The 22923-nt window shown below is 48.3% G+C and overlaps 2 protein-coding genes across 4 annotated transcripts in view; one reads left to right on the top strand and one right to left on the bottom strand.

Moving 5' to 3' along the window:
* znf276 (zinc finger protein 276) overlaps positions 1–14178 on the bottom strand; it is a 33626-nt gene extending 19448 nt beyond the window's left edge. Inside the window, exons 1-5 of one of the 2 annotated variants that reach the window (XM_056241112.1) lie at positions 13888–14178; positions 9705–9975; positions 9493–9539; positions 8410–8685; positions 7832–7910 (exon numbers count right to left, since the gene is read on the bottom strand). In XM_056241112.1, coding sequence (XP_056097087.1) covers positions 7832–7910; positions 8410–8685; positions 9493–9539; positions 9705–9975; positions 13888–13945 — 731 coding nt within the window. In that variant the 5' untranslated portion in view covers positions 13946–14178. The remainder of the gene's footprint in view (positions 1–7831; positions 7911–8409; positions 8686–9492; positions 9540–9704; positions 9976–13887) is intronic. The other variant, XM_056241113.1, reaches the window with a different exon arrangement.
* Positions 14179–14560: 382 nt separating this feature from the next.
* LOC130076147 (zinc finger C3H1 domain-containing protein-like) overlaps positions 14561–22923 on the top strand; it is a 63672-nt gene continuing 55309 nt past the window's right edge. For both annotated transcript variants that reach the window (XM_056241121.1, XM_056241120.1), the window contains exons 1-7: positions 14561–15046; positions 16391–16684; positions 16883–16996; positions 17540–17616; positions 19205–19469; positions 19552–19748; positions 19825–19945. In XM_056241121.1, coding sequence (XP_056097096.1) covers positions 14704–15046; positions 16391–16684; positions 16883–16996; positions 17540–17616; positions 19205–19469; positions 19552–19748; positions 19825–19945 — 1411 coding nt within the window. In that variant the 5' untranslated portion in view covers positions 14561–14703. The remainder of the gene's footprint in view (positions 15047–16390; positions 16685–16882; positions 16997–17539; positions 17617–19204; positions 19470–19551; positions 19749–19824; positions 19946–22923) is intronic.

Below are 22923 nucleotides of genomic sequence, written 5' to 3'. Positions count from 1 at the left end.
GTGTGTGTTTACCTGTCTGAGAGTGTGTGTGAGAGTGTGTGTTTACCTGTCTGAGAGTGTGTCTGAGAGTGTGTGTTTACCTGTCTGAGAGTGTGTGTGAGAGTGTGTGTTTACCTGTCTGAGAGTGTGTGTGAGAGTGTGTGTTTACCTGTCTGAGAGTGTGTGTGAGAGTGTGTCTGAGAGTGTGTGTTTACCTGTCTGAGAGTGTGTGTGAGAGTGTGTGTTTACCTGTCTGAGAGTGTGTGTGAGAGTGTGTGTTTACCTGTCTGAGAGTGTGTGTGAGAGTGTGTGTTTACCTGTCTGAGAGTGTGTGTGAGAGTGTGTGTTTACCTGTCTGAGAGTGTGTGTGAGAGTGTGTGTTTACCTGTCTGAGAGTGTGTGTGTGAGAGTGTGTGTGAGATTGTGTTTACCTGTCTGAGAGTGTGTGTGAGAGTGTGTGTTTACCTGTCTGAGAGTGTGTGTGAGAGTGTGTGTTTACCTGTCTGAGAGTGTGTGTGAGAGTGTGTGTTTACCTGTCTGAGAGTGTGTGTGAGAGTGTGTCTGAGAGTGTGTGTTTACCTGTCTGAGAGTGTGTGTGAGAGTGTGTGTTTACCTGTCTGAGAGTGTGTGTGAGAGTGTGTGTTTACCTGTCTGAGAGTGTGTGTGTGAGAGTGTGTGTGAGATTGTGTTTACCTGTCTGAGAGTGTGTGTGAGAGTGTGTGTTTACCTGTCTGAGAGTGTGTGTGAGAGTGTGTGTTTACCTGTCTGAGAGTGTGTGTGAGAGTGTGTGTTTACCTGTCTGAGAGTGTGTGTGAGAGTGTGTCTGAGAGTGTGTGTTTACCTGTCTGAGAGTGTGTGTGAGAGTGTGTGTTTACCTGTCTGAGAGTGTGTGTGAGAGTGTGTGTTTACCTGTCTGAGAGTGTGTGTGAGTGTGTGTTTACCTGTCTGAGAGTGTGTCTGAGAGTGTGTGTTTACCTGTCTGAGAGTGTGTGTGAGAGTGTGTGTTTACCTGTCTGAGAGTGTGTGTGAGTGTGTGTTTACCTGTCTGAGAGTGTGTCTGAGAGTGTGTGTTTACCTGTCTGAGAGTGTGTGTGAGAGTGTGTGTTTACCTGTCTGAGAGTGTGTGTGAGTGTGTGTTTACCTGTCTGAGAGTGTGTCTGAGAGTGTGTGTTTACCTGTCTGAGAGTGTGTGTGAGAGTGTGTGTTTACCTGTCTGAGAGTGTGTGTGAGAGTGTGTGTTTACCTGTCTGAGAGTGTGTCTGAGAGTGTGTGTTTACCTGTCTGAGAGTGTGTGTGAGAGTGTGTGTTTACCTGTCTGAGAGTGTGTGTGAGAGTGTGTGTTTACCTGTCTGAGAGTGTGTGTGAGAGTGTGTTTACCTGTCTGAGAGTGTGTGTGAGAGTGTGTGTTTACCTGTCTGAGAGTGTGTGTGAGAGTGTGTGTTTACCTGTCTGAGAGTGTGTGTGAGAGTGTGTGTTTACCTGTCTGAGAGTGTGTCTGAGAGTGTGTGTTTACCTGTCTGAGAGTGTGTGTGAGAGTGTGTGTTTACCTGTCTGAGAGTGTGTGTGAGAGTGTGTGTTTACCTGTCTGAGAGTGTGTGTGAGAGTGTGTGTTTACCTGTCTGAGAGTGTGTCTGAGAGTGTGTGTTTACCTGTCTGAGAGTGTGTGTTTACCTGTCTGAGAGTGTGTGTGAGAGTGTGTGTTTACCTGTCTGAGAGTGTGTCTGAGAGTGTGTGTTTACCTGTCTGAGAGTGTGTGTGAGAGTGTGTGTTTACCTGTCTGAGAGTGTGTGTGAGAGTGTGTGTTTACCTGTCTGAGAGTGTGTCTGAGAGTGTGTGTTTACCTCTCTGAGAGTGTGTCTGAGAGTGTGTGTGAGAGTGTGTGTTTACCTGTCTGAGAGTGTGTGTGAGAGTGTGTGTTTACCTGTCTGAGAGTGTGTGTGAGAGTGTGTGTTTACCTGTCTGAGAGTGTGTGTGAGAGTGTGTGTTTACCTGTCTGAGAGTGTGTGTGAGAGTGTGTGTTTACCTGTCTGAGAGTGTGTCTGAGAGTGTGTGTTTACCTGTCTGAGAGTGTGTGTTTACCTGTCTGAGAGTGTGTGTGAGAGTGTGTGTTTACCTGTCTGAGAGTGTGTGTTTACCTCTCTGAGAGTGTGTCTGAGAGTGTGTGTGAGAGTGTGTGTTTACCTGTCTGAGAGTGTGTGTGAGAGTGTGTCTGAGAGTGTGTGTTTACCTGTCTGAGAGTGTGTCTGAGAGTGTGTGTGAGAGGTGTGTGTTTACCTGTCTGAGAGTGTGTGTTTACCTGTCTGAGAGTGTGTGTGAGAGTGTGTGTTTACCTGTCTGAGAGTGTGTCTGAGAGTGTGTGTGAGAGTGTGTGTTTACCTGTCTGAGAGTGTGTGTGAGAGTGTGTGTGAGAGTGTGTGTTTACCTGTCTGAGAGTGTGTGTGAGAGTGTGTGTTTACCTGTCTGAGAGTGTGTGTGTGAGAGTGTGTGTTTACCTGTCTGAGAGTGTGTGTGAGAGTGTGTGTTTACCTGTCTGAGAGTGTGTCTGAGAGTGTGTCTGAGAGTGTGTGTTTACCTGTCTGAGAGTGTGTCTGAGAGTGTGTGTGAGAGTGTGTGTTTACCTGTCTGAGAGTGTGTGTGAGAGTGTGTGTGAGAGTGTGTGTTTACCTGTCTGAGAGTGTGTCTGAGAGTGTGTGTTTACCTGTCTGAGAGTGTGTGTGTGAGAGTGTGTGTTTACCTGTCTGAGAGTGTGTCTGAGAGTGTGTGTTTACCTGTCTGAGAGTGTGTGTGAGAGTGTGTGTTTACCTGTCTGAGAGTGTGTCTGAGAGTGTGTGTGAGAGTGTGTGTTTACCTGTCTGAGAGTGTGTGTGAGAGTGTGTGTTTACCTGTCTGAGAGTGTGTGTGTGAGAGTGTGTCTGAGAGTGTGTGTTTACCTGTCTGAGAGTGTGTGTGAGAGTGTGTGTGAGAGTGTGTGTTTACCTGTCTGAGAGTGTGTGTGAGAGTGTGTGTTTACCTGTCTGAGAGTGTGTGTGAGAGTGTGTGTTTACCTGTCTGAGAGTGTGTCTGAGAGTGTGTGTGAGAGTGTGTGTTTACCTGTCTGAGAGTGTGTCTGAGAGTGTGTGTGAGAGTGTGTGTTTACCTGTCTGAGAGTGTGTGTGAGAGTGTGTGTGAGAGTGTGTGTTTACCTGTCTGAGAGTGTGTCTGAGAGTGTGTGTGAGAGTGTGTGTTTACCTGTCTGAGAGTGTGTGTGAGAGTGTGTGTGAGAGTGTGTGTTTACCTGTCTGAGAGTGTGTGTGAGAGTGTGTGTTTACCTGTCTGAGAGTGTGTGTGAGAGTGTGTGTGAGAGTGTGTGTGAGAGTGTGTGTTTACCTGTCTGAGTGTGTGTGTGAGAGTGTGTGTTTACCTGTCTGAGAGTGTGTGTGAGAGTGTGTGTTTACCTGTCTGAGAGTGTGTCTGAGAGTGTGTGTGAGAGTGTGTGTTTACCTGTCTGAGAGTGTGTGTGAGAGTGTGTGTGAGAGTGTGTGTTTACCTGTCTGAGAGTGTGTGTGAGTGTGTGTTTACCTGTCTGAGAGTGTGTGTGAGAGTGTGTGTTTACCTGTCTGAGAGTGTGTCTGAGAGTGTGTGTGAGAGTGTGTGTTTACCTGTCTGAGAGTGTGTGTGAGAGTGTGTGTGAGAGTGTGTGTTTACCTGTCTGAGAGTGTGTGTGAGAGTGTGTGTTTACCTGTCTGAGAGTGTGTGTGAGAGTGTGTCTGAGAGTGTGTGTTTACCTGTCTGAGAGTGTGTGTGAGAGTGTGTGTTTACCTGTCTGAGAGTGTGTGTTTACCTGTCTGAGAGTGTGTGTGAGAGTGTGTCTGAGAGTGTGTGTTTACCTGTCTGAGAGTGTGTGTGAGAGTGTGTGTTTACCTGTCTGAGAGTGTGTGTGAGAGTGTGTGTTTACCTGTCTGAGAGTGTGTGTGAGTGTGTGTTTACCTGTCTGAGAGTGTGTGTGAGAGTGTGTGTTTACCTGTCTGAGAGTGTGTGTGAGAGTGTGTGTTTACCTGTCTGAGAGTGTGTGTGAGAGTGTGTGTTTACCTGTCTGAGAGTGTGTGTGAGAGTGTGTGTTTACCTGTCTGAGAGTGTGTGTGAGAGTGTGTGTTTACCTGTCTGAGAGTGTGTGTGAGAGTGTGTGTTTACCTGTCTGAGAGTGTGTGTGTTTACCTGTCTAAGAGTGTGTGTGAGAGTGTGTGTTTACCTGTCTGAGAGTGTGTGTTTACCTCTCTGAGAGTGTGTCTGAGAGTGTGTGTGAGAGTGTGTGTTTACCTGTCTGAGAGTGTGTGTGAGAGTGTGTGTTTACCTGTCTGAGAGTGTGTGTGTGAGAGTGTGTCTGAGAGTGTGTGTTTACCTGTCTGAGAGTGTGTGTGAGAGTGTGTGTTTACCTGTCTGAGAGTGTGTGTGAGAGTGTGTGTTTACCTGTCTGAGAGTGTGTGTGAGAGTGTGTGTTTACCTGTCTGAGAGTGTGTCTGAGAGTGTGTGTGAGAGTGTGTGTTTACCTGTCTGAGAGTGTGTGTGAGAGTGTGTGTGAGAGTGTGTGTTTACCTGTCTGAGAGTGTGTCTGAGAGTGTGTGTGAGAGTGTGTGTTTACCTGTCTGAGAGTGTGTCTGAGAGTGTGTGTGAGAGTGTGTGTTTACCTGTCTGAGAGTGTGTGTGAGAGTGTGTGTTTACCTGTCTGAGAGTGTGTCTGAGAGTGTGTGTGAGAGTGTGTGTTTACCTGTCTGAGAGTGTGTGTGAGAGTGTGTGTGAGAGTGTGTGTTTACCTGTCTGAGAGTGTGTGTGAGAGTGTGTGTGAGAGTGTGTGTTTACCTGTCTGAGAGTGTGTCTGAGAGTGTGTGTTTACCTGTCTGAGAGTGTGTCTGAGAGTGTGTGTGAGAGTGTGTGTTTACCTGTCTGAGAGTGTGTGTGAGAGTGTGTGTTTACCTGTCTGAGAGTGTGTGTGTGAGAGTGTGTCTGAGAGTGTGTGTTTACCTGTCTGAGAGTGTGTGTGAGAGTGTGTGTTTACCTGTCTGAGAGTGTGTGTGAGAGTGTGTGTTTACCTGTCTGAGAGTGTGTGTGAGAGTGTGTGTTTACCTGTCTGAGAGTGTGTCTGAGAGTGTGTGTGAGAGTGTGTGTTTACCTGTCTGAGAGTGTGTGTGAGAGTGTGTGTGAGAGTGTGTGTTTACCTGTCTGAGAGTGTGTCTGAGAGTGTGTGTGAGAGTGTGTGTTTACCTGTCTGAGAGTGTGTGTGAGAGTGTGTGTGAGAGTGTGTGTTTACCTGTCTGAGAGTGTGTGTGAGAGTGTGTGTTTACCTGTCTGAGAGTGTGTCTGAGAGTGTGTGTGAGAGTGTGTGTTTACCTGTCTGAGAGTGTGTGTGAGAGTGTGTGTGAGAGTGTGTGTTTACCTGTCTGAGAGTGTGTGTGAGAGTGTGTGTTTACCTGTCTGAGAGTGTGTGTGAGAGTGTGTGTTTACCTGTCTGAGAGTGTGTGTGAGAGTGTGTCTGAGAGTGTGTGTTTACCTGTCTGAGAGTGTGTGTGAGAGTGTGTGTTTACCTGTCTGAGAGTGTGTGTTTACCTGTCTGAGAGTGTGTGTGAGAGTGTGTCTGAGAGTGTGTGTTTACCTGTCTGAGAGTGTGTGTGAGAGTGTGTGTTTACCTGTCTGAGAGTGTGTGTGAGAGTGTGTGTTTACCTGTCTGAGAGTGTGTGTGAGAGTGTGTGTTTACCTGTCTGAGAGTGTGTGTGAGTGTGTGTTTACCTGTCTGAGAGTGTGTGTGAGAGTGTGTGTTTACCTGTCTGAGAGTGTGTGTGAGAGTGTGTGTTTACCTGTCTGAGAGTGTGTGTGAGAGTGTGTGTTTACCTGTCTGAGAGTGTGTGTGAGAGTGTGTGTTTACCTGTCTGAGAGTGTGTGTGAGAGTGTGTGTTTACCTGTCTGAGAGTGTGTGTGAGAGTGTGTGTTTACCTGTCTGAGAGTGTGTGTGAGAGTGTGTGTTTACCTGTCTGAGAGTGTGTGTGAGAGTGTGTGTTTACCTGTCTGAGAGTGTGTGTGAGAGTGTGTGTTTACCTGTCTGAGAGTGTGTGTGAGAGTGTGTGTTTACCTGTCTGAGAGTGTGTGTGAGAGTGTGTGTTTACCTGTCTGAGAGTGTGTGTGAGAGTGTGTGTTTACCTGTCTGAGAGTGTGTGTGAGAGTGTGTGTGTTTACCTGTCTGAGAGTGTGTGTGAGAGTGTGTGTTTACCTGTCTGAGAGTGTGTGTGAGAGTGTGTGTTTACCTGTCTGAGAGTGTGTGTGAGAGTGTGTGTTTACCTGTCTGAGAGTGTGTGTGAGAGTGTGTGTTTACCTGTCTGAGAGTGTGTGTGAGAGTGTGTGTTTACCTGTCTGAGAGTGTGTGTGAGAGTGTGTGTGAGAGTGTGTGTTTACCTGTCTGAGAGTGTGTCTGAGAGTGTGTGTGAGAGTGTGTGTTTACCTGTCTGAGAGTGTGTGTGAGAGTGTGTGTGAGAGTGTGTGTTTACCTGTCTGAGAGTGTGTGTGAGAGTGTGTGTTTACCTGTCTGAGAGTGTGTCTGAGAGTGTGTGTGAGAGTGTGTGTTTACCTGTCTGAGAGTGTGTGTGAGAGTGTGTGTGAGAGTGTGTGTTTACCTGTCTGAGAGTGTGTGTGAGAGTGTGTGTTTACCTGTCTGAGAGTGTGTGTGAGAGTGTGTGTTTACCTGTCTGAGAGTGTGTGTGAGAGTGTGTCTGAGAGTGTGTGTTTACCTGTCTGAGAGTGTGTGTGAGAGTGTGTGTTTACCTGTCTGAGAGTGTGTGTTTACCTGTCTGAGAGTGTGTGTGAGAGTGTGTCTGAGAGTGTGTGTTTACCTGTCTGAGAGTGTGTGTGAGAGTGTGTGTTTACCTGTCTGAGAGTGTGTGTGAGAGTGTGTGTTTACCTGTCTGAGAGTGTGTGTGAGAGTGTGTGTTTACCTGTCTGAGAGTGTGTGTGAGTGTGTGTTTACCTGTCTGAGAGTGTGTGTGAGAGTGTGTGTTTACCTGTCTGAGAGTGTGTGTGAGAGTGTGTGTTTACCTGTCTGAGAGTGTGTGTGAGAGTGTGTGTTTACCTGTCTGAGAGTGTGTGTGAGAGTGTGTGTTTACCTGTCTGAGAGTGTGTGTGAGAGTGTGTGTTTACCTGTCTGAGAGTGTGTGTGAGAGTGTGTGTTTACCTGTCTGAGAGTGTGTGTGAGAGTGTGTGTTTACCTGTCTGAGAGTGTGTGTGAGAGTGTGTGTTTACCTGTCTGAGAGTGTGTGTGAGAGTGTGTGTTTACCTGTCTGAGAGTGTGTGTGAGAGTGTGTGTTTACCTGTCTGAGAGTGTGTGTGAGAGTGTGTGTTTACCTGTCTGAGAGTGTGTGTGAGAGTGTGTGTTTACCTGTCTGAGAGTGTGTGTGAGAGTGTGTGTGTTTACCTGTCTGAGAGTGTGTGTGAGAGTGTGTGTTTACCTGTCTGAGAGTGTGTGTGAGAGTGTGTGTTTACCTGTCTGAGAGTGTGTGTGAGAGTGTGTGTTTACCTGTCTGAGAGTGTGTGTGAGAGTGTGTGTTTACCTGTCTGAGAGTGTGTGTGAGAGTGTGTGTTTACCTGTCTGAGAGTGTGTGTGAGAGTGTGTGTTTACCTGTCTGAGAGTGTGTCTGAGAGTGTGTGTTTACCTGTCTGAGAGTGTGTGTGAGAGTGTGTGTTTACCTGTCTGAGAGTGTGTGTGAGAGTGTGTGTTTACCTGTCTGAGAGTGTGTGTGAGAGTGTGTTTTTACCTGTCTGAGAGTGTGTGTGAGAGTGTGTGTTTACCTGTCTGAGAGTGTGTGTGAGAGTGTGTGTTTACCTGTCTGAGAGCCTGTCTGAGAGCTCACTGTCCGCATCGCCTCTGTCCTCGAGCAGCGGAGCCACAGAAGGGGCCGTCTCCTCACCGGCGTCTGCAACGTCAAACACACACACCTTACACACACTACGCGACCTCACAGGCGGTGGAAGGAGCTGGATATATTGGATCAACCGTGGAGCAACGGATCACAAGAGTTATGAGGGTGTGTTACGAGGGTGTGTCACGAGTGTGTGTTACGAGGGTGTGTTACGAGGGTGTGTCACGAGTGTGTGTTACGAGAGTGTGTTACGAGAGTGTGTTACGAGGGTGTGTCACGAGAGTGTGTTATGAGAGTGTGTTATGAGTGTGTGTCACTAGTGTGTGTTATGAGGGTGTGTTACGAGAGTGTGTTATGAGAGTGTGTTATGAGTGTGTGTCACTAGTGTGTGTTATGAGTGTGTGTTACGAGAGTGTGTTATGAGGGTGTGTCACTAGTGTGTGTTATGAGTGTGTGTCACGAGAGTGTGTTATGAGGGTGTGTCACGAGTGTGTGTTATGAGTGTGTGTTACGAGTGTGTGTCACGAGAGTGTGTTATGAGGGTGTGTCTCACCTGGTGTCCCGCTGGCTTCGGCGGATCCGCTGTTAGCTCTCCGCTGCTGATCACTGTGTGCCTGAGCTCTGTCCTCACACTGAGTCCCAGCGCTAGACCGCGTGTCCATCTCGTAGCTGTGCCCGTCCACACACACCCACACCAGCTTCAGCGCGCCTCGGCACTGGCCCTCCAGCGCCTCCTGCAGGCCGGGGGGGGAGCGGCAGCCGCTCGCGTGTGTGTGAGCCCACGACACCAGGCTGTGCAGAACACTCCTGTCTGAGGAGATGTGGGAGCCTGGACAACACGAGAGCAGTGAGACGAGACCACACACACACACTCACACACACTCACACACACACACACACACACACACACACTCACACTCACACTCACACACACTCACAGACACACACACACTCACAGACACACACACACACTCACTCACACTCTCACACACACATACACACACACACACAGACAGACAGACACACACTCACACTTACACACACACACACACACACACACACAGACAGACACACACACACCTGTCTGAGGAGATGTGGGAGCCTGGACAACACGAGAGCAGTGAGACGAGACCACACACACACACACACTCACACACACACACACACACACTCACACACACACACACACACACTCACAGACACACACACACACTCACTCACACTCACACACACATACACACACACACACAGACAGACAGACACACACTCACACTTACACACACACACACACACACACACACTCACACACACACACACACACACACACACACACACACTCACACTCACACTCACACACACTCACAGACACACACACACTCACAGACACACACACACACACACACACACACACTCACAGACACACACACACACTCACTCACACTCTCACACACACATACACACACACACACAGACAGACAGACACACACTCACACTTACACACACACACACACACACACACACACAGACAGACACACACACACCTGTCTGAGGAGATGTGGGAGCCTGGACAACACGAGAGCAGTGAGACGAGACCACACACACACACACACACACACACACACGTCTGTATACTTACGGAATAAAGCCATGTCTTCCTGTGGGGACGAGCGTTCAGTGCTGCTCCTGAAGATGACAACACACAAACCACAACCATCCAATCAATTCCTCACGGACACAATCAGTGTCCCCAATCAATTACAGTTATGAGTATGAGTATATTGGTGAAGCTGGAGACGTGTGTGTGTGTGTGTGTGTGTGGGTGTGTGTGTGTGGGTGTGCTGAGGTCACCTGTCTCTGGCGAGGGGCGTCAGGTTGACTCTGTTCCTGAAGTCCAGGAGGATGCTGTGGCACTTGTAGAACTGGGCGTGGCAGCTGTTGCAGATGAACTGGGACAGAGCCGGGTCTCGATCCATGGGGATCCCCAGCAGCTGCTGGAAGTCTGAGCAGAAGAGCGGATACACACCACACGCCTCGCCCTGAAGCTGCGCAAACGCCTGACGCAGACGCCGCGTGGAGAACTTCCCGTGACACAGGCGACAGAAGCCCGTGCTCATCCTGCCTGTGAGAGCAGAGGTCAAAGGTCAGAGCATTATCAGACCGACACAGGCGACAGAAGCCCGTGCTCATCCTGCCTGTGAGAGCAGAGGTCAAAGGTCAGAGCATTATCAGACCGACACAGGCGACAGAAGCCCGTGCTCATCCTGCCTGTGTGAGCAGAGGTCAAAGGTCAGAGCATTATCAGACCGACACAGGCGACAGAAGCCCGTGCTCATCCTGCCTGTGAGAGCAGAGGTCAAAGGTCAGAGCATTATCAGACCGACACAGGCGACAGAAGCCCGTGCTCATCCTGTCTGTGAGAGAGCAGAGGTCAAAGGTCAGAGCATTATCAGACCGACACAGGTGACAGAAGCCCGTGCTCATCCTGCCTGTGAGAGAGCAGGTCAAAGGTCAGAGCATTATCAGACCGACACAGGCGACAGAAGCCCGTGCTCATCCTGCCTGTGAGAGAGCAGAGGTCAAAGGTCAGAGCATTATCAGACCGACACAGGCGACAGAAGCCCGTGCTCATCCTGCCTGTGAGAGAGCAGGTCAAAGGTCAGAGCATTATCAGACCGACACAGGCGACAGAAGCCCGTGCTCATCCTGCCTGTGAGAGAGCAGAGGTCAAAGGTCAGAGCATTATCAGACCGACACAGGCGACAGAAGCCCGTGCTCATCCTGCCTGTGAGAGAGCAGGTCAAAGGTCAGAGCATTATCAGACCGACACAGGCGACAGAAGCCCGTGCTCATCCTGCCTGTGAGAGCAGAGGTCAAAGGTCAGAGCATTATCAGACCGACACAGGCGACAGAAGCCCGTGCTCATCCTGCCTGTGTGAGCAGAGGTCAAAGGTCAGAGCATTATCAGACCGACACAGGCGACAGAAGCCCGTGCTCATCCTGCCTGTGAGAGAGCAGAGGTCAAAGGTCAGAGCATTATCAGACCGACACAGGCGACAGAAGCCCGTGCTCATCCTGCCTGTGTGAGCAGAGGTCAAAGGTCAGAGCATTATCAGACCGACACAGGCGACAGAAGCCCGTGCTCATCCTGCCTGTGAGAGAGCAGAGGTCAAAGGTCAGAGCATTATCAGACCGACACAGGCGACAGAAGCCCGTGCTCATCCTGCCTGTGTGAGCAGAGGTCAAAGGTCAGAGCATTATCAGACCGACACAGGCGACAGAAGCCCGTGCTCATCCTGCCTGTGAGAGCAGAGGTCAAAGGTCAGAGCATTATCAGACCGACACAGGCGACAGAAGCCCGTGCTCATCCTGCCTGTGAGAGCAGAGGTCAAAGGTCAGAGCATTATCAGACCGACACAGGCGACAGAAGCCCGTGCTCATCCTGCCTGTGAGAGCAGAGGTCAAAGGTCAGAGCATTATCAGACCGACACAGGCGACAGAAGCCCGTGCTCATCCTGCCTGTGAGAGCAGAGGTCAAAGGTCAGACACAGGAGGCACTAACTCTCAGTTTAATGAAACTGTTCTTGTTGGAGGTTAAATGTAAACTTAAACATGAGCTACAACAAATTAATTTAAATGAAATAAAAATGTTACCAGGTGGAGAATATACCCTTAAACAAACAACAGACATGCGTCGGAGAATAATGTCCTTTACCTGTTCATTTTTTATATTTGAATAAAAGTCAAGTTTTTATGAAAACTACCTTATGTGCATTTAAATGTTTGTATCAACTTTACTTGACTGTTTAATTATATCTGAAACATTAGCAGTTGAGCATTAGCCATTTATAGACTGAATTTAGACTGAACATTTGCACTACTGATGAATGCCTTTTCTTTGATACTTTACAATTAGAAAATAAAATAAATAAATGAAAACATTAAAATAAACAAAAGCTGGTATTTTTATGAGATATGATTGAATAAAACACTGAAAAAATAAAAATAGTACCAATGGGTTAATCAACTATCGGATGAATCTTTTTGAAAAAAAATCTATAGATTAATCGACTAATCGAAACACAACTGATAGATTAATCGAGTTATGAGCAGCCCTGGGTTGCCAGGTCCGCGGTTAAAGGTTATATATGTTGCATAAATTGTATTTGACTAAAATGATTGTATTTAAATATTTTACATGAATTCCACCAATGATAAAACTGCTAGATGATGCTTTCTGAGAGGAAAACTGACCGTTTATGATTACTAGGCTACTGTTTAAGTTGATATGAGTATGAGCAGCTGTAATGTGTGTGTTCTTCATCAGGGTATCTGCACACTTTTTAAAGTCAAATTTAAGGCTTTTTAAGACCTTTTTAAGACCTGAAGAAATCAAAATTAATACCTTACATTAGGGGTGCGCAATATTGAAAAAAAAAATGTCTCAATATTTTCAAAGTTTTGTTGATGATAATTAGATGATATTTTACTGATTGTGTTTGTGTACTGGTACCATGGCTGGTTTAGGCCTGTTGTTGACAGCTGACTCACGAAGATATTCATATTTTTCATATTCTATGCAGTGGTCAGTTCACAGCAGTGAAAGGAATTAACATTTTTTATTAAAGGGCAATATTTGCAACCTTAAATTGAGTTCCAGGGGCATTTTCACCCATATATGGACTTTTTTTTTTTTTACTTAGAGGTATGCATCACCTTTAATGTCAAATTCTAACATTCAAATTAAATTATATTAGAATAATAACACAATACCACTGTTACCAGTTATATTAAATCATTAAATCAAAATCCATCTTTGCAGTGCAGAGGAGACACAGAAGCAGCATCAGAACTGGCATTAATATATTTATACTCCATTTACAATTGCATAAATAAAGCTATGATATATTCAATTCTTTCAATTCTTAATTCAATATTTAAATATGAACTGATTTCTAATTGTAACATTTTAATTACAGGGTACTTTAAATGTGAAACTAAACCCGCCAGTAGGTGGCGGCAAGTCACTGTCTCAGGGAGTCATTCATTCAACCGATTTGTTCAAACGGCTGATTCATTCAGGAACTGCAAGTGATTGTTCATTGAATCGTTAAAATGATTCGTTCAAAACGCGGATTTCAGTCAAGAAATCATCGCTGTCTTTTGCATTGAGACTCTGCTACGGTTTCATTTTGAAATTCTCGTCAGCGAAATAAAGGGAAAACAAACAATATTGACAATATTGTTTATAAAATGTAACAATGTTAATTTAACTGTTATATAAAATAAATATCATATTTGCTATTGTGCACGGGAAAACAGCCCTCTTGCTGATGTAATATTGATAACAACATATGATATATAAAATACAAAAACTTTATACGTCTTAGGGAACATACCTATAACTGCACTGACACATCACGCAGTGAAAGCAAGCATGAGAGACAAATGCGATGTCAGCTCGCAGTGCGCCCTCGTACATAGTTAACGTTAAAGTAAAACAATGAGTACAATATCATAATAGACAATACACATCGCACACCACTACGCACATAAAGAATGAACTTACAATTGAACTGAAATTAACCAGCTTTCTTCTCCTCTCCTGCTGTTTCGCGTGCAGGAGACAGACGTAATGCTGGCGCGAAATGTCACGTGAACGAGCAAATCCACAAAGAACGAATAATAAATAAAAAAGTACGCTAATTAGATAGTTTTAATTTGGAAAACATTTAGATATGTCTAACTCAAATTGCCATTGAAAATTTAAGACCTTTCATAAGTCAAAATAAGACTTTTAAAGGCCATACATTTTTAAAATCTAATTTAAGACTTTTTAAGGACCCGCGGATACCCTGTATGGGAATGTGTTCTGGTGTTGGGTCATTAGCAGGCTTTGACTGGTTTTACACAGACCTGGCAACCCTGAGAATACGAGGCAGTCACTTAACATGCTAACATGTAAACCGCAGCTCCTGAAACCTGTCAGAATGAATGGATAAATGAGCAGTCATCATCCTCATCATCCTCTCACCCGCGTCATCTTCATCAGTCTTCGCGCGTTTACTCGCTCTGCTCCTCCTCTTCATCATCTTCACTCATCAATACTTCATCGATATCTGATCTGATTATGAGTCACACACGTCAATCATCTCATCGGCGGTTCACCGCGCGCGCTCTGCAAGCGGAACTTATGTACAATCTTCCCCAATAAATATCATTTATAAGCGGATACATATGATATGGTCAAATATTTCATGAAAACACGACGGTGCAAGACACGACCGGAAGCGCTCTGCTGTCTGTCAACAGGAGTAGCGGATGTGACGTCACTTAGCAGAACAGGGCCACAGCACCGCTCACGGACGGGTGTTTTCTTTTACTATTATTTTTTTATATTCTTTATATTAACTACACGTTTAATTTTTTGTAGTTTTCTTAATACTTATTGTTGTGTTCTAATGTAGTTGTTTCACATTGTTTTTATATTTCTATTCACCTATAATTTAATTAAAAGATATTTAAATTTATGAATTTAGCAAAAAAATAATAACATAGTGTTCTTTCCTTTTATTTGAGGGAATATTTGTCCTTACATTGAGAGCAGTGTGAAAATAAATGCATCACTATCTCACTTTACGTTGACTCAACCAACCTCAACATTTCCCCACACCCACGGGAAGTGCGTGCAGTCTCGCGAGACTCGGAAGTGGAGCTGAGATCAGACTGATTCCGCTGAGAGCTGCTTACTCGAGCGTGTGACGCTTCTCTAGCGCGATGCGAAGAATTCAATCCCAGTTATCAGCACGAATCATAAGTAAACGCGTCTAAATCTCTGACAGGATCAGTAATGGAGGTCAACTCGAGCGGCGCGTCTCCTAAAGAGGAGGGCGAGCTGGAGGACGGAGAAATCTTCGACGACGAGCCGCAGAGGCAGAACGCGAGGCCTCCGCGACGCGCCCGGCCCAACCGGCCCGCGATGAACAAGAGAGCGCGTTTACCGGGACCGGGGCTCAACAATAACGCCCCGCTGCCGCTGAGAGCCGCTCACCCGCCCTTCCCCTTCGACGCGACGCCGCGGTCCGGCTTCTGGGAGCGCAGTCACGGCGCGTTGGGCCGCTTCAGGTGCCGCGACTGGACCCGCGACTGGACGGAGAACCGCGGCTGCAGGATCGAGTCTCCCGGGAGGAAGCGTATCCTTACACCAGTCGCTACACTCGAGCCGAACCACCACAGGAACTCTGTGGCAGAATATCACGGTATAACCGTGACATGAAGTAACGTTAAGTTACGCTTTATTTTAAGGTGTCGTTGTTACAGTGTAATTATATATTGTACTGAGTAATATTAAGCAACAACATGTAACTCACTATAGGGTTAGGGTAGGATTTGGTTGAGGGTTATGCATAATTTACTGTTATTACTGTACATTTAACACATGTAACAATAACACTGTAAAATAAAGTGTTACCAAATAGTATAATCTGATACCACTGTTTCATGGTACTATAATAATGTGGTCATGATATGACTGCTGTATTTACACTTTTATATTCCTGTTCCAATGTCTCTCCAATCTTGTGCTTTAAGTCCAGCCAGTCGATGCTGCTACTGTGACTTTAAGACTTCGGTATGTAAATGTGGTGTTTTGTGATGATTGGTTAACCGCTGTGCACGTGACTGTGATTATGTGTTTACGATAGGGCTGCACAATTAATCGAATTCGTAATCGCGATTACTATTATGAATGCAACCACAATTATGTAATCGTTTAAAGGCGAAATGACTTATTCTGTGTGCTTAAGATGTTTGTTTTTCTTTCTAAAGCTTATCTTAAGGGTTTCCCCCCATTGTTTTAGTTTTAGTATAACATTATAATACCATGTATATTATTTACTTTGGTTTGTTTTTTTTAATAAATGTTTTATATATATATATATATTTGAAATTTGAGGCTTAATGCTATAGATGCCATATATATATATATATATATATATATATATATATATAAATTAAAGAAACCAAAGTAAATATATGGTATTATATAAAAGCAAAATAAAGTGTTTCAGGAAGAGTTTTCAGGTTGTTTAACTCTATGGCATGCGGTCGCTTCAAGATATAATTTATTGGCATAAAGATATTCAAGACATCATTCACTATAAATTGTGATAATCGCAATAACAATTTCAAGGGAATAATCGACAATTATGATTTGTCATAATGGTGCAGCCCTAGTGTGTGTGTGTGTGTGTGTGAAGGATGGCTTGTGTCCAGTGTGTGTGTGTGAGCAGGTGAGTGTGAAGGATGGCTGGAGTCCAGTGTGTGCGAGCGGGTGTGTGTGTGCGGATGTCCAGTGAGTGTGTGTGCGGATGTCCAGTGTGTGTGTGTGTGTGCGGATGTCCAGTGAGTGTGTGTGTGTGTGTGTGCAGATGTCCAGTGTGTGTGCAGATGTCCAGTGTGTGTGCGGGTGTCCAGTGTGTGTGTGTGTGTGTGCAGATGTCCAGTGTGTGTGCGATGCTCCTTGACGGCTGCCTCAGAGAAGCCGGCGGGCAGGAGTCAGGCCAGGAGGACCGGGAACAGCTTCCCGAAAGCCCCGGCCGTGGACGAGAGCTTCGAGGTGCTGCTCCTGAAGTACAAGCAGATCCAGCTGGAGCTCGAGGTGATCCGCAAGGAGGAGCGCATGGCCCTGAAGGAGGACGAGGAGCCGGAGCCCGCCGCGGCCCCGCCGGAGGAGAAGGCGCTGGAGGAGAAGAGAGCGTTCCAGGCCTTCAACCTCAAGCCTCTCAGACAGAAGCTGCTGACGCCGGCCGAGAGAGACGCGCTCAACACCGCCAGACCCGAGAGACCCGAGAGAGACACACTCAACACCGCCAGGCCCGAGAGACCCGAGAGAGACACACTCAACACCAGCAGACCCGAGAGAGGCGCTCTGAACACTGAGAGAGACGTGCTGACCACTAGCAGACCCGAGAGAGACGCTCTCAACACCGCCAGAGCCGAGAGACCCGAGAGAGACACACTCAACACCGGCAGACCCGAGAGAGACGCTCTCAACACCGCCAGACCCGAGAGAGACACACTCAACACCAGCAGACCCGAGCCGAGGCCCGACGCCGACCAGCAGAAGGACGTTCAGGATCACGGTATCAACAGTCGGGTCCACTGCAGAATGCCACACACTCCTGTGCTGTAGAGAGCGCATTAGGCCACGCCCACCCCGGGGGTCCACCGTCTGGATTGTGGGAAGCCCCTCCTCATTCATGACTTATAACAAAACACTGTCCAAAGCTGCTGTGTGACGGGTGTACAAATATCCAAATGTCAGTTTTATCTGATATTTCTCTGAGCTGTCCTGTCAGCGCTTGCGTTCTCCAGTGGCGTACGTTAGTTCTCAGAGGACCAGCTCGTCCCAGGGCCGGTCCACCGCTGTGTCCTGAGCGCTCGTGTTCTGGGTCGGCCGCTCACACACACGTGTCTGTGTTCAGCTTGTGTGCTGTACACCCGTCACACAGCAGCTTTAGACGAGGAGACGCTTCACACAACACACACTCAGTGCAGACGGTGGACTGTTCCCCGGTGGGCGTGGCCTTCAGATTATCACGCGTGCCGCTCTCTCTGTTATTATTATTATTATCATTATATTGAGGTATGGAACCAGTGGCATCTTTTGTTGTGTGTTCTCCCAGCTGTGAAGGAAGAGGAGTGTGAACCAGACCTCAACATCTCACCAGTGCCTGACGAGAGTCCAGTCGGCCCAGCCAAGGTACACACACACACACACACACACCTGGAACTCGCTGGACGTCAATACACTGATGCTAAACACTGACCTCACACACACAAACTCCACAAACAGAGCAGAATAGAGATTCAGTGAGTCTATGATGCTACAAATAAACTGAATATTAAACAATATTCACATCTGTAAAGCTGTTGTCCTCAAGCTAATAAGTGAAACATTGAGCGGTTGTTAAAAAATAGGTAATACTTTAGTTTAGGGTCCAATTCTCACTATTAACTAGTTGCAAATTACTCGGATATTGGCTGTTTATTAGAAGTTATAAAGCACATATTAATGCCTTATTCTACATCCCTTAATCCGCCCCTTACTAACTATTAATAAGCAGTAATCAGGAGTTTGATGATTAAGTGTCTTGTTTGGCTGTGGTGTTGAAATGTATTGGACAGGGAAAGGGGAAGTGTGTTAACTTCTGCACACAGTGCCTGATCATGATGAAACGTCAGCTGTGTGTGTGTTGTAGGAGGCCGATCACATGATGGCTACTGTGAGTCATTTTGTAGACAAAACCGTTCGAGATATCAAACATACGGTCGCAATTTAGCATCCTCAATGTCCCGACTTCATGCGGATCGAGTTAATTGTGTGTTTTAAAGTCCCCCTGTAGTCAATAATTCTCTAAACGAAAATTTAAAAACACCACATACACATAGAAACATTTTAAAGCTTGGTTTTCACCACAGGGGGACTTAAAGAATTACAAGCGAAGACATTGAAGATGCTAAATTGTGAACAGATATTGGATATCTTGTCCGTCATCATTGCAACACCGTTCAAGATATCCGATATCTGGTGTGAATAGTAGAAGTTAAAAATTCAGTCTGACTTTTCATGACAAAACCCACATTCAAACCAAAATATCCTGTTGGTCAGAGCTAATGACTGTAAATGAGATAGTTGTCCGGCTCGATGAGAGCATTAGTACTGAGTAAAACTAAAGTCAGAAGGTGGCGCTGCTGAGCTCTCCACGCCGTTTCCAAGGCTCTGCTAGTGTGTGTGTGTCCAGATTCATGTCATCTGAAGCACTCTAATCGAAGAGACTGAACATTACTGTAAGAGACGCCCATTTACTAAACTAATATGATTCATATTCTTTTGGTTTTTCTAAGCAATAAGTACAAATGTGATTAAAGTACAGATTTCAGTATCAGCGTTGTACTCGTTCGGGGGGAAAAGACAAGTCAAGTCATCTTCATTTATACAGCGCTTTAACAATATAGATGTTTTGAAGCAGCTTTACAGTGATAATAGGAGATTACAGTAACAGAGATTGTTTGGCTTTACAGCAGCTCTAGAATAAAGTTATTGTCCAGCTAAAGTTTTAATTGATTCACTTCCGTTGCAAAGATCATTAGTTATTAACTAAGGGGCCGCTAACACGACACCGCTCTAACAGAAAACCCTTAATGCGCTCCGGCCGCTCACCCGCACAGCAGCAGTGCCTGGTGCTCGCGAACGCAAACCTTGAAACCGGTTCCAAGGTGCAGGCTTGAATACATTTTTTTTTAAAGTGCACTTTGATGATGGATGGATGTACTTTTATGATGGACAGATGACGGAGGAGGACGAGCTGTCGGAGATGCAGCTGAGACTCCTGGCTCTACAGTCCGCCAGCAGAAAGTGGCAGCAGAAGGAGACGCAGGTGTTGAAGGAGAGCAAGGACAAGATCTCCCGAGCCGTCAGAGCGCCGCAGGACAAGAGCGAGAGCGACCGGAGCAAGACGAGCAGAGGGAACGCCCTGAGCCGACCGCAGGAGGGACTGAGAGCCGCCAGAGCCACGCCGGACAAGAGCCGAGTGAAGAAACCAGCTCACCTGAGTAAGACTCGCTCACACTGAACCATCACATCCGTCAGATCGCAGAGCTTCATCTGTGTGTGTGTGTGTGTGTGTGTGTGTAGCCAAGCAGGCGTGGAGGAAGCAGCAGCTGCGCACCTGGAAGCACCAGCAGGAGGAGCAGAGACACCAGCAGGAGGAGGAGGAGGAGCGGAGGAAGAGGGAGGACGAGATACGCAAGATCCGAGACCTGTCCAACCAGGACGAGCAGTACAACCGCTTCATGAAGCTGGTGGGCTCCAAGCATCACACGCGCAGCAAGGTCAGTCACATGAGCAGTCACATGACCACACCAGCACACAGCTGTCTGACGTCATGTGACCTGTGCTCTCTCCCAGTCCTCAGACGGCGAGCCGAGGAAACTGGCCAAGCAGAGCCTGGACTCCTCCGGGAACCTCTACCAGTACGACAACTACGACGAGGTGGCGATGGACACGGACAGTGAGCCCAGCTCTCCAGGTACTGACGAACACAGGTGCACCACTGACCCTGAACTCACTGACCGTGACCCTCGGCACTGACCCTGAACTCACTGACCGTGACCCTCAGCACTGACCCTGAACTCACTGACCCTGAACTCACTGACCGTGCCCCTCGGCGCTGACCCTGAACTCACTGACCCTGAACTCACTGACCGTGACCCTCAGCACTGACCCTGAACTCACTGACCCTGAACTCACTGACCGTGCCCCTCGGCGCTGACCCTGAACTCACTGACCCTGAACTCACTGACCGTGACCCTCAGCACTGACCCTGAACTCACTGACCGTGACCCTCAGCACTGTCCCTGAACTCACTGACTGACCCTGAACTCACTGACCGTGACCCTCAGCACTGACCCTGAACTCACTGACCGTGACCCTCAGCACTGACCCTGAACTCACTGACCGTGACCCTCAGCACTGACCCTGAACTCACTGACCGTGACCCTCAGCACTGACCCTGAACTCACTGACCCTGAACTCACTGACCGTGACCCTCAGCACTGACCCTGAACTCACTGACCGTGACCCTCAGCACTGACCCTAAACGCACTGACCCTGAACTCACTGACCGTGACCCTCAGCACTGACCCTGAACTCACTGACCGTGACCCTCAGCACTGACCCTGAACTCACTGACCCTGAACTCACTGACCGTGACCCTCAGCACTGACCCTGAACTCACTGACCGTGACCCTCAACACTGACCCTGAACTCACTGACCGTGACCCTCAGCGCTGACCCTGAACTCACTGACCGTGACCCTCAGCACTGACCCTGAACTCACTGACCGTGACCCTCAGCGCTGACCCTGAACTCACTGACCGTGACCCTCAGCACTGACCCTGAACTCACTGACCCTGAACTCACTGACCGTGACCCTCAGCGCTGACCCTGAACTCACTGACCGTGACCCTCAGCACTGACCCTGAACTCACTGACCGTGACCCTCAGCACTGACCCTGAACTCACTGACCGTGACCCTCAGCACTGACCCAGAACTCACTGACCGTGACCCTCAGCGCTGACCCTGAACTCACTGACCCTGACCTCACTGACCGTGACCCTCAGCACTGACCCTGAACTCACTGACCCAGAACTCACTGACCGTGACCCTCAGCACTGACCCTGAACTCACTGACCCTGAACTCACTGACCGTGACCCTCAGCACTGACCCTGAACTCACTGACCCTGAACTCACTGACCGTGACCCTCAGTGCTGACCCTGAACTCACTGACCGTGACCCTCAGCACTGACCCTGAACTCACTGACCGTGACCCTCAGCACTGACCCTGAGCTCACTGACCGTGACCCTCAGCACTGACCCTGAACTCACTGACCCTGAACTCACTGACCGTGACCCTCAGCGCTTACCCTGAACTCACTGACCCAGAACTCACTGACCGTGACCCTCAGCACTGACCCTGAACTCACTGACCGTGACCCTCAGCACTGACCCTGAACTCACTGACCCTGAACTCACTGACCGTGACCCTCAGCACTGACCCTGAACTCACTGACCGTGACCCTCAGCACTGACCCTGAACTCACTGACCCTGAACTCACTGACCCTGAACTCACTGACCGTGACCCTCAGCACTGACCCTGAACTCACTGACCCTGAACTCACTGACCCTGAACTCACTGACCTTGAACTCACTGACCCTGAACTCACTGACCGTGACCCTCAGCACTGACCCTGAACTCACTGACCCTGAACTCACTGACCGTGACCCTCAGCGCTGACCCTGAACTCACTGACCGTGACCCTCAGCACTGACCCTGAACTCACTGACCGTGACCCTCAGCACTGACCCTGAACTCACTGACCGTGACCCTCAGCGCTGACCCTGAACTCACTGACCCTGAACTCACTGACCGTGACCCTCAGCGCTGACCCTGAACTCACTGACCGTGACCCTCAGCGCTGACCCTGAACTCACTGACCGTGACCCTCAGCACTGACCCTGAACTCACTGACCGTGACCCTCAGCGCTGACCCTGAACTCACTGACCGTGACCCTCAGCGCTGACCCTGAACTCACTGACCGTGACCCTCAGCGCTGACCCTGAACTCACTGACCGTGACCCTCAGCACTGACCCTGAACTCACTGACCGTGACCCTCAGCGCTGACCCTGAACTCACTGACCGTGACCCTCAGCACTGACCCTGAACTCACTGACCGTGACCCTCAGCGCTGACCCTGAACTCACTGACCGTGACCCTCAGCGCTGACCCTGAACTCACTGACCGTGACCCTCAGCGCTGACCCTGAACTCACTGACCGTGACCCTCAGCGCTGACCCTGAACTCACTGACCGTGACCCTCAGCACTGACCCTGAACTCACTGACCGTGACCCTCAGCACTGACCCTGAACTCACTGACCCTGAACTCACTGACCGTGACCCTCAGCACTGACCCTGAACTCACTGACCCTGAACTCACTGACCGTGACCCTCAGCGCTGACCCTGAACTCACTGACCGTGACCCTCAGCGCTGACCCTGAACTCACTGACCGTGACCCTCAGCACTGACCCTGAACTCACTGACCGTGACCCTCAGCACTGACCCTGAACTCACTGACCGTGACCCTCAGCACTGACCCTGAACTCACTGACCGTGACCCTCAGCACTGACCCTGAACTCACTGACCGTGACTCTCAGCGCTGACCCTGAACTCACTGACCGTGACCCTCGGCGCTGACCCTGAACTCACTGACCCTGAACTCACTGACCGTGACCCTCAGCACTGACCCTGAACTCACTGACCGTGACCCTCAGCGCTGACCCTGAACTCACTGACCGTGACCCTCAGCACTGACCCTGAACTCACTGACCCTGAACTCACTGACCCTGAACTCACTGACCGTGACCCTCAGCACTGACCCAGAACTCACTGACCGTGACCCTCAGCGCTGACCCTGAACTCACTGACCGTGACCCTCAGC

This window comes from Rhinichthys klamathensis, unplaced genomic scaffold (genome assembly GCF_029890125.1).
Source record: "Rhinichthys klamathensis goyatoka isolate OS25496 unplaced genomic scaffold, OSU_Roscu_1.1 h1tg000630l_1, whole genome shotgun sequence".
Classification (NCBI taxonomy): Eukaryota; Metazoa; Chordata; class Actinopteri; order Cypriniformes; family Leuciscidae; genus Rhinichthys; species Rhinichthys klamathensis.
This window is presented reverse-complemented; position numbering and strand designations above follow the sequence as displayed.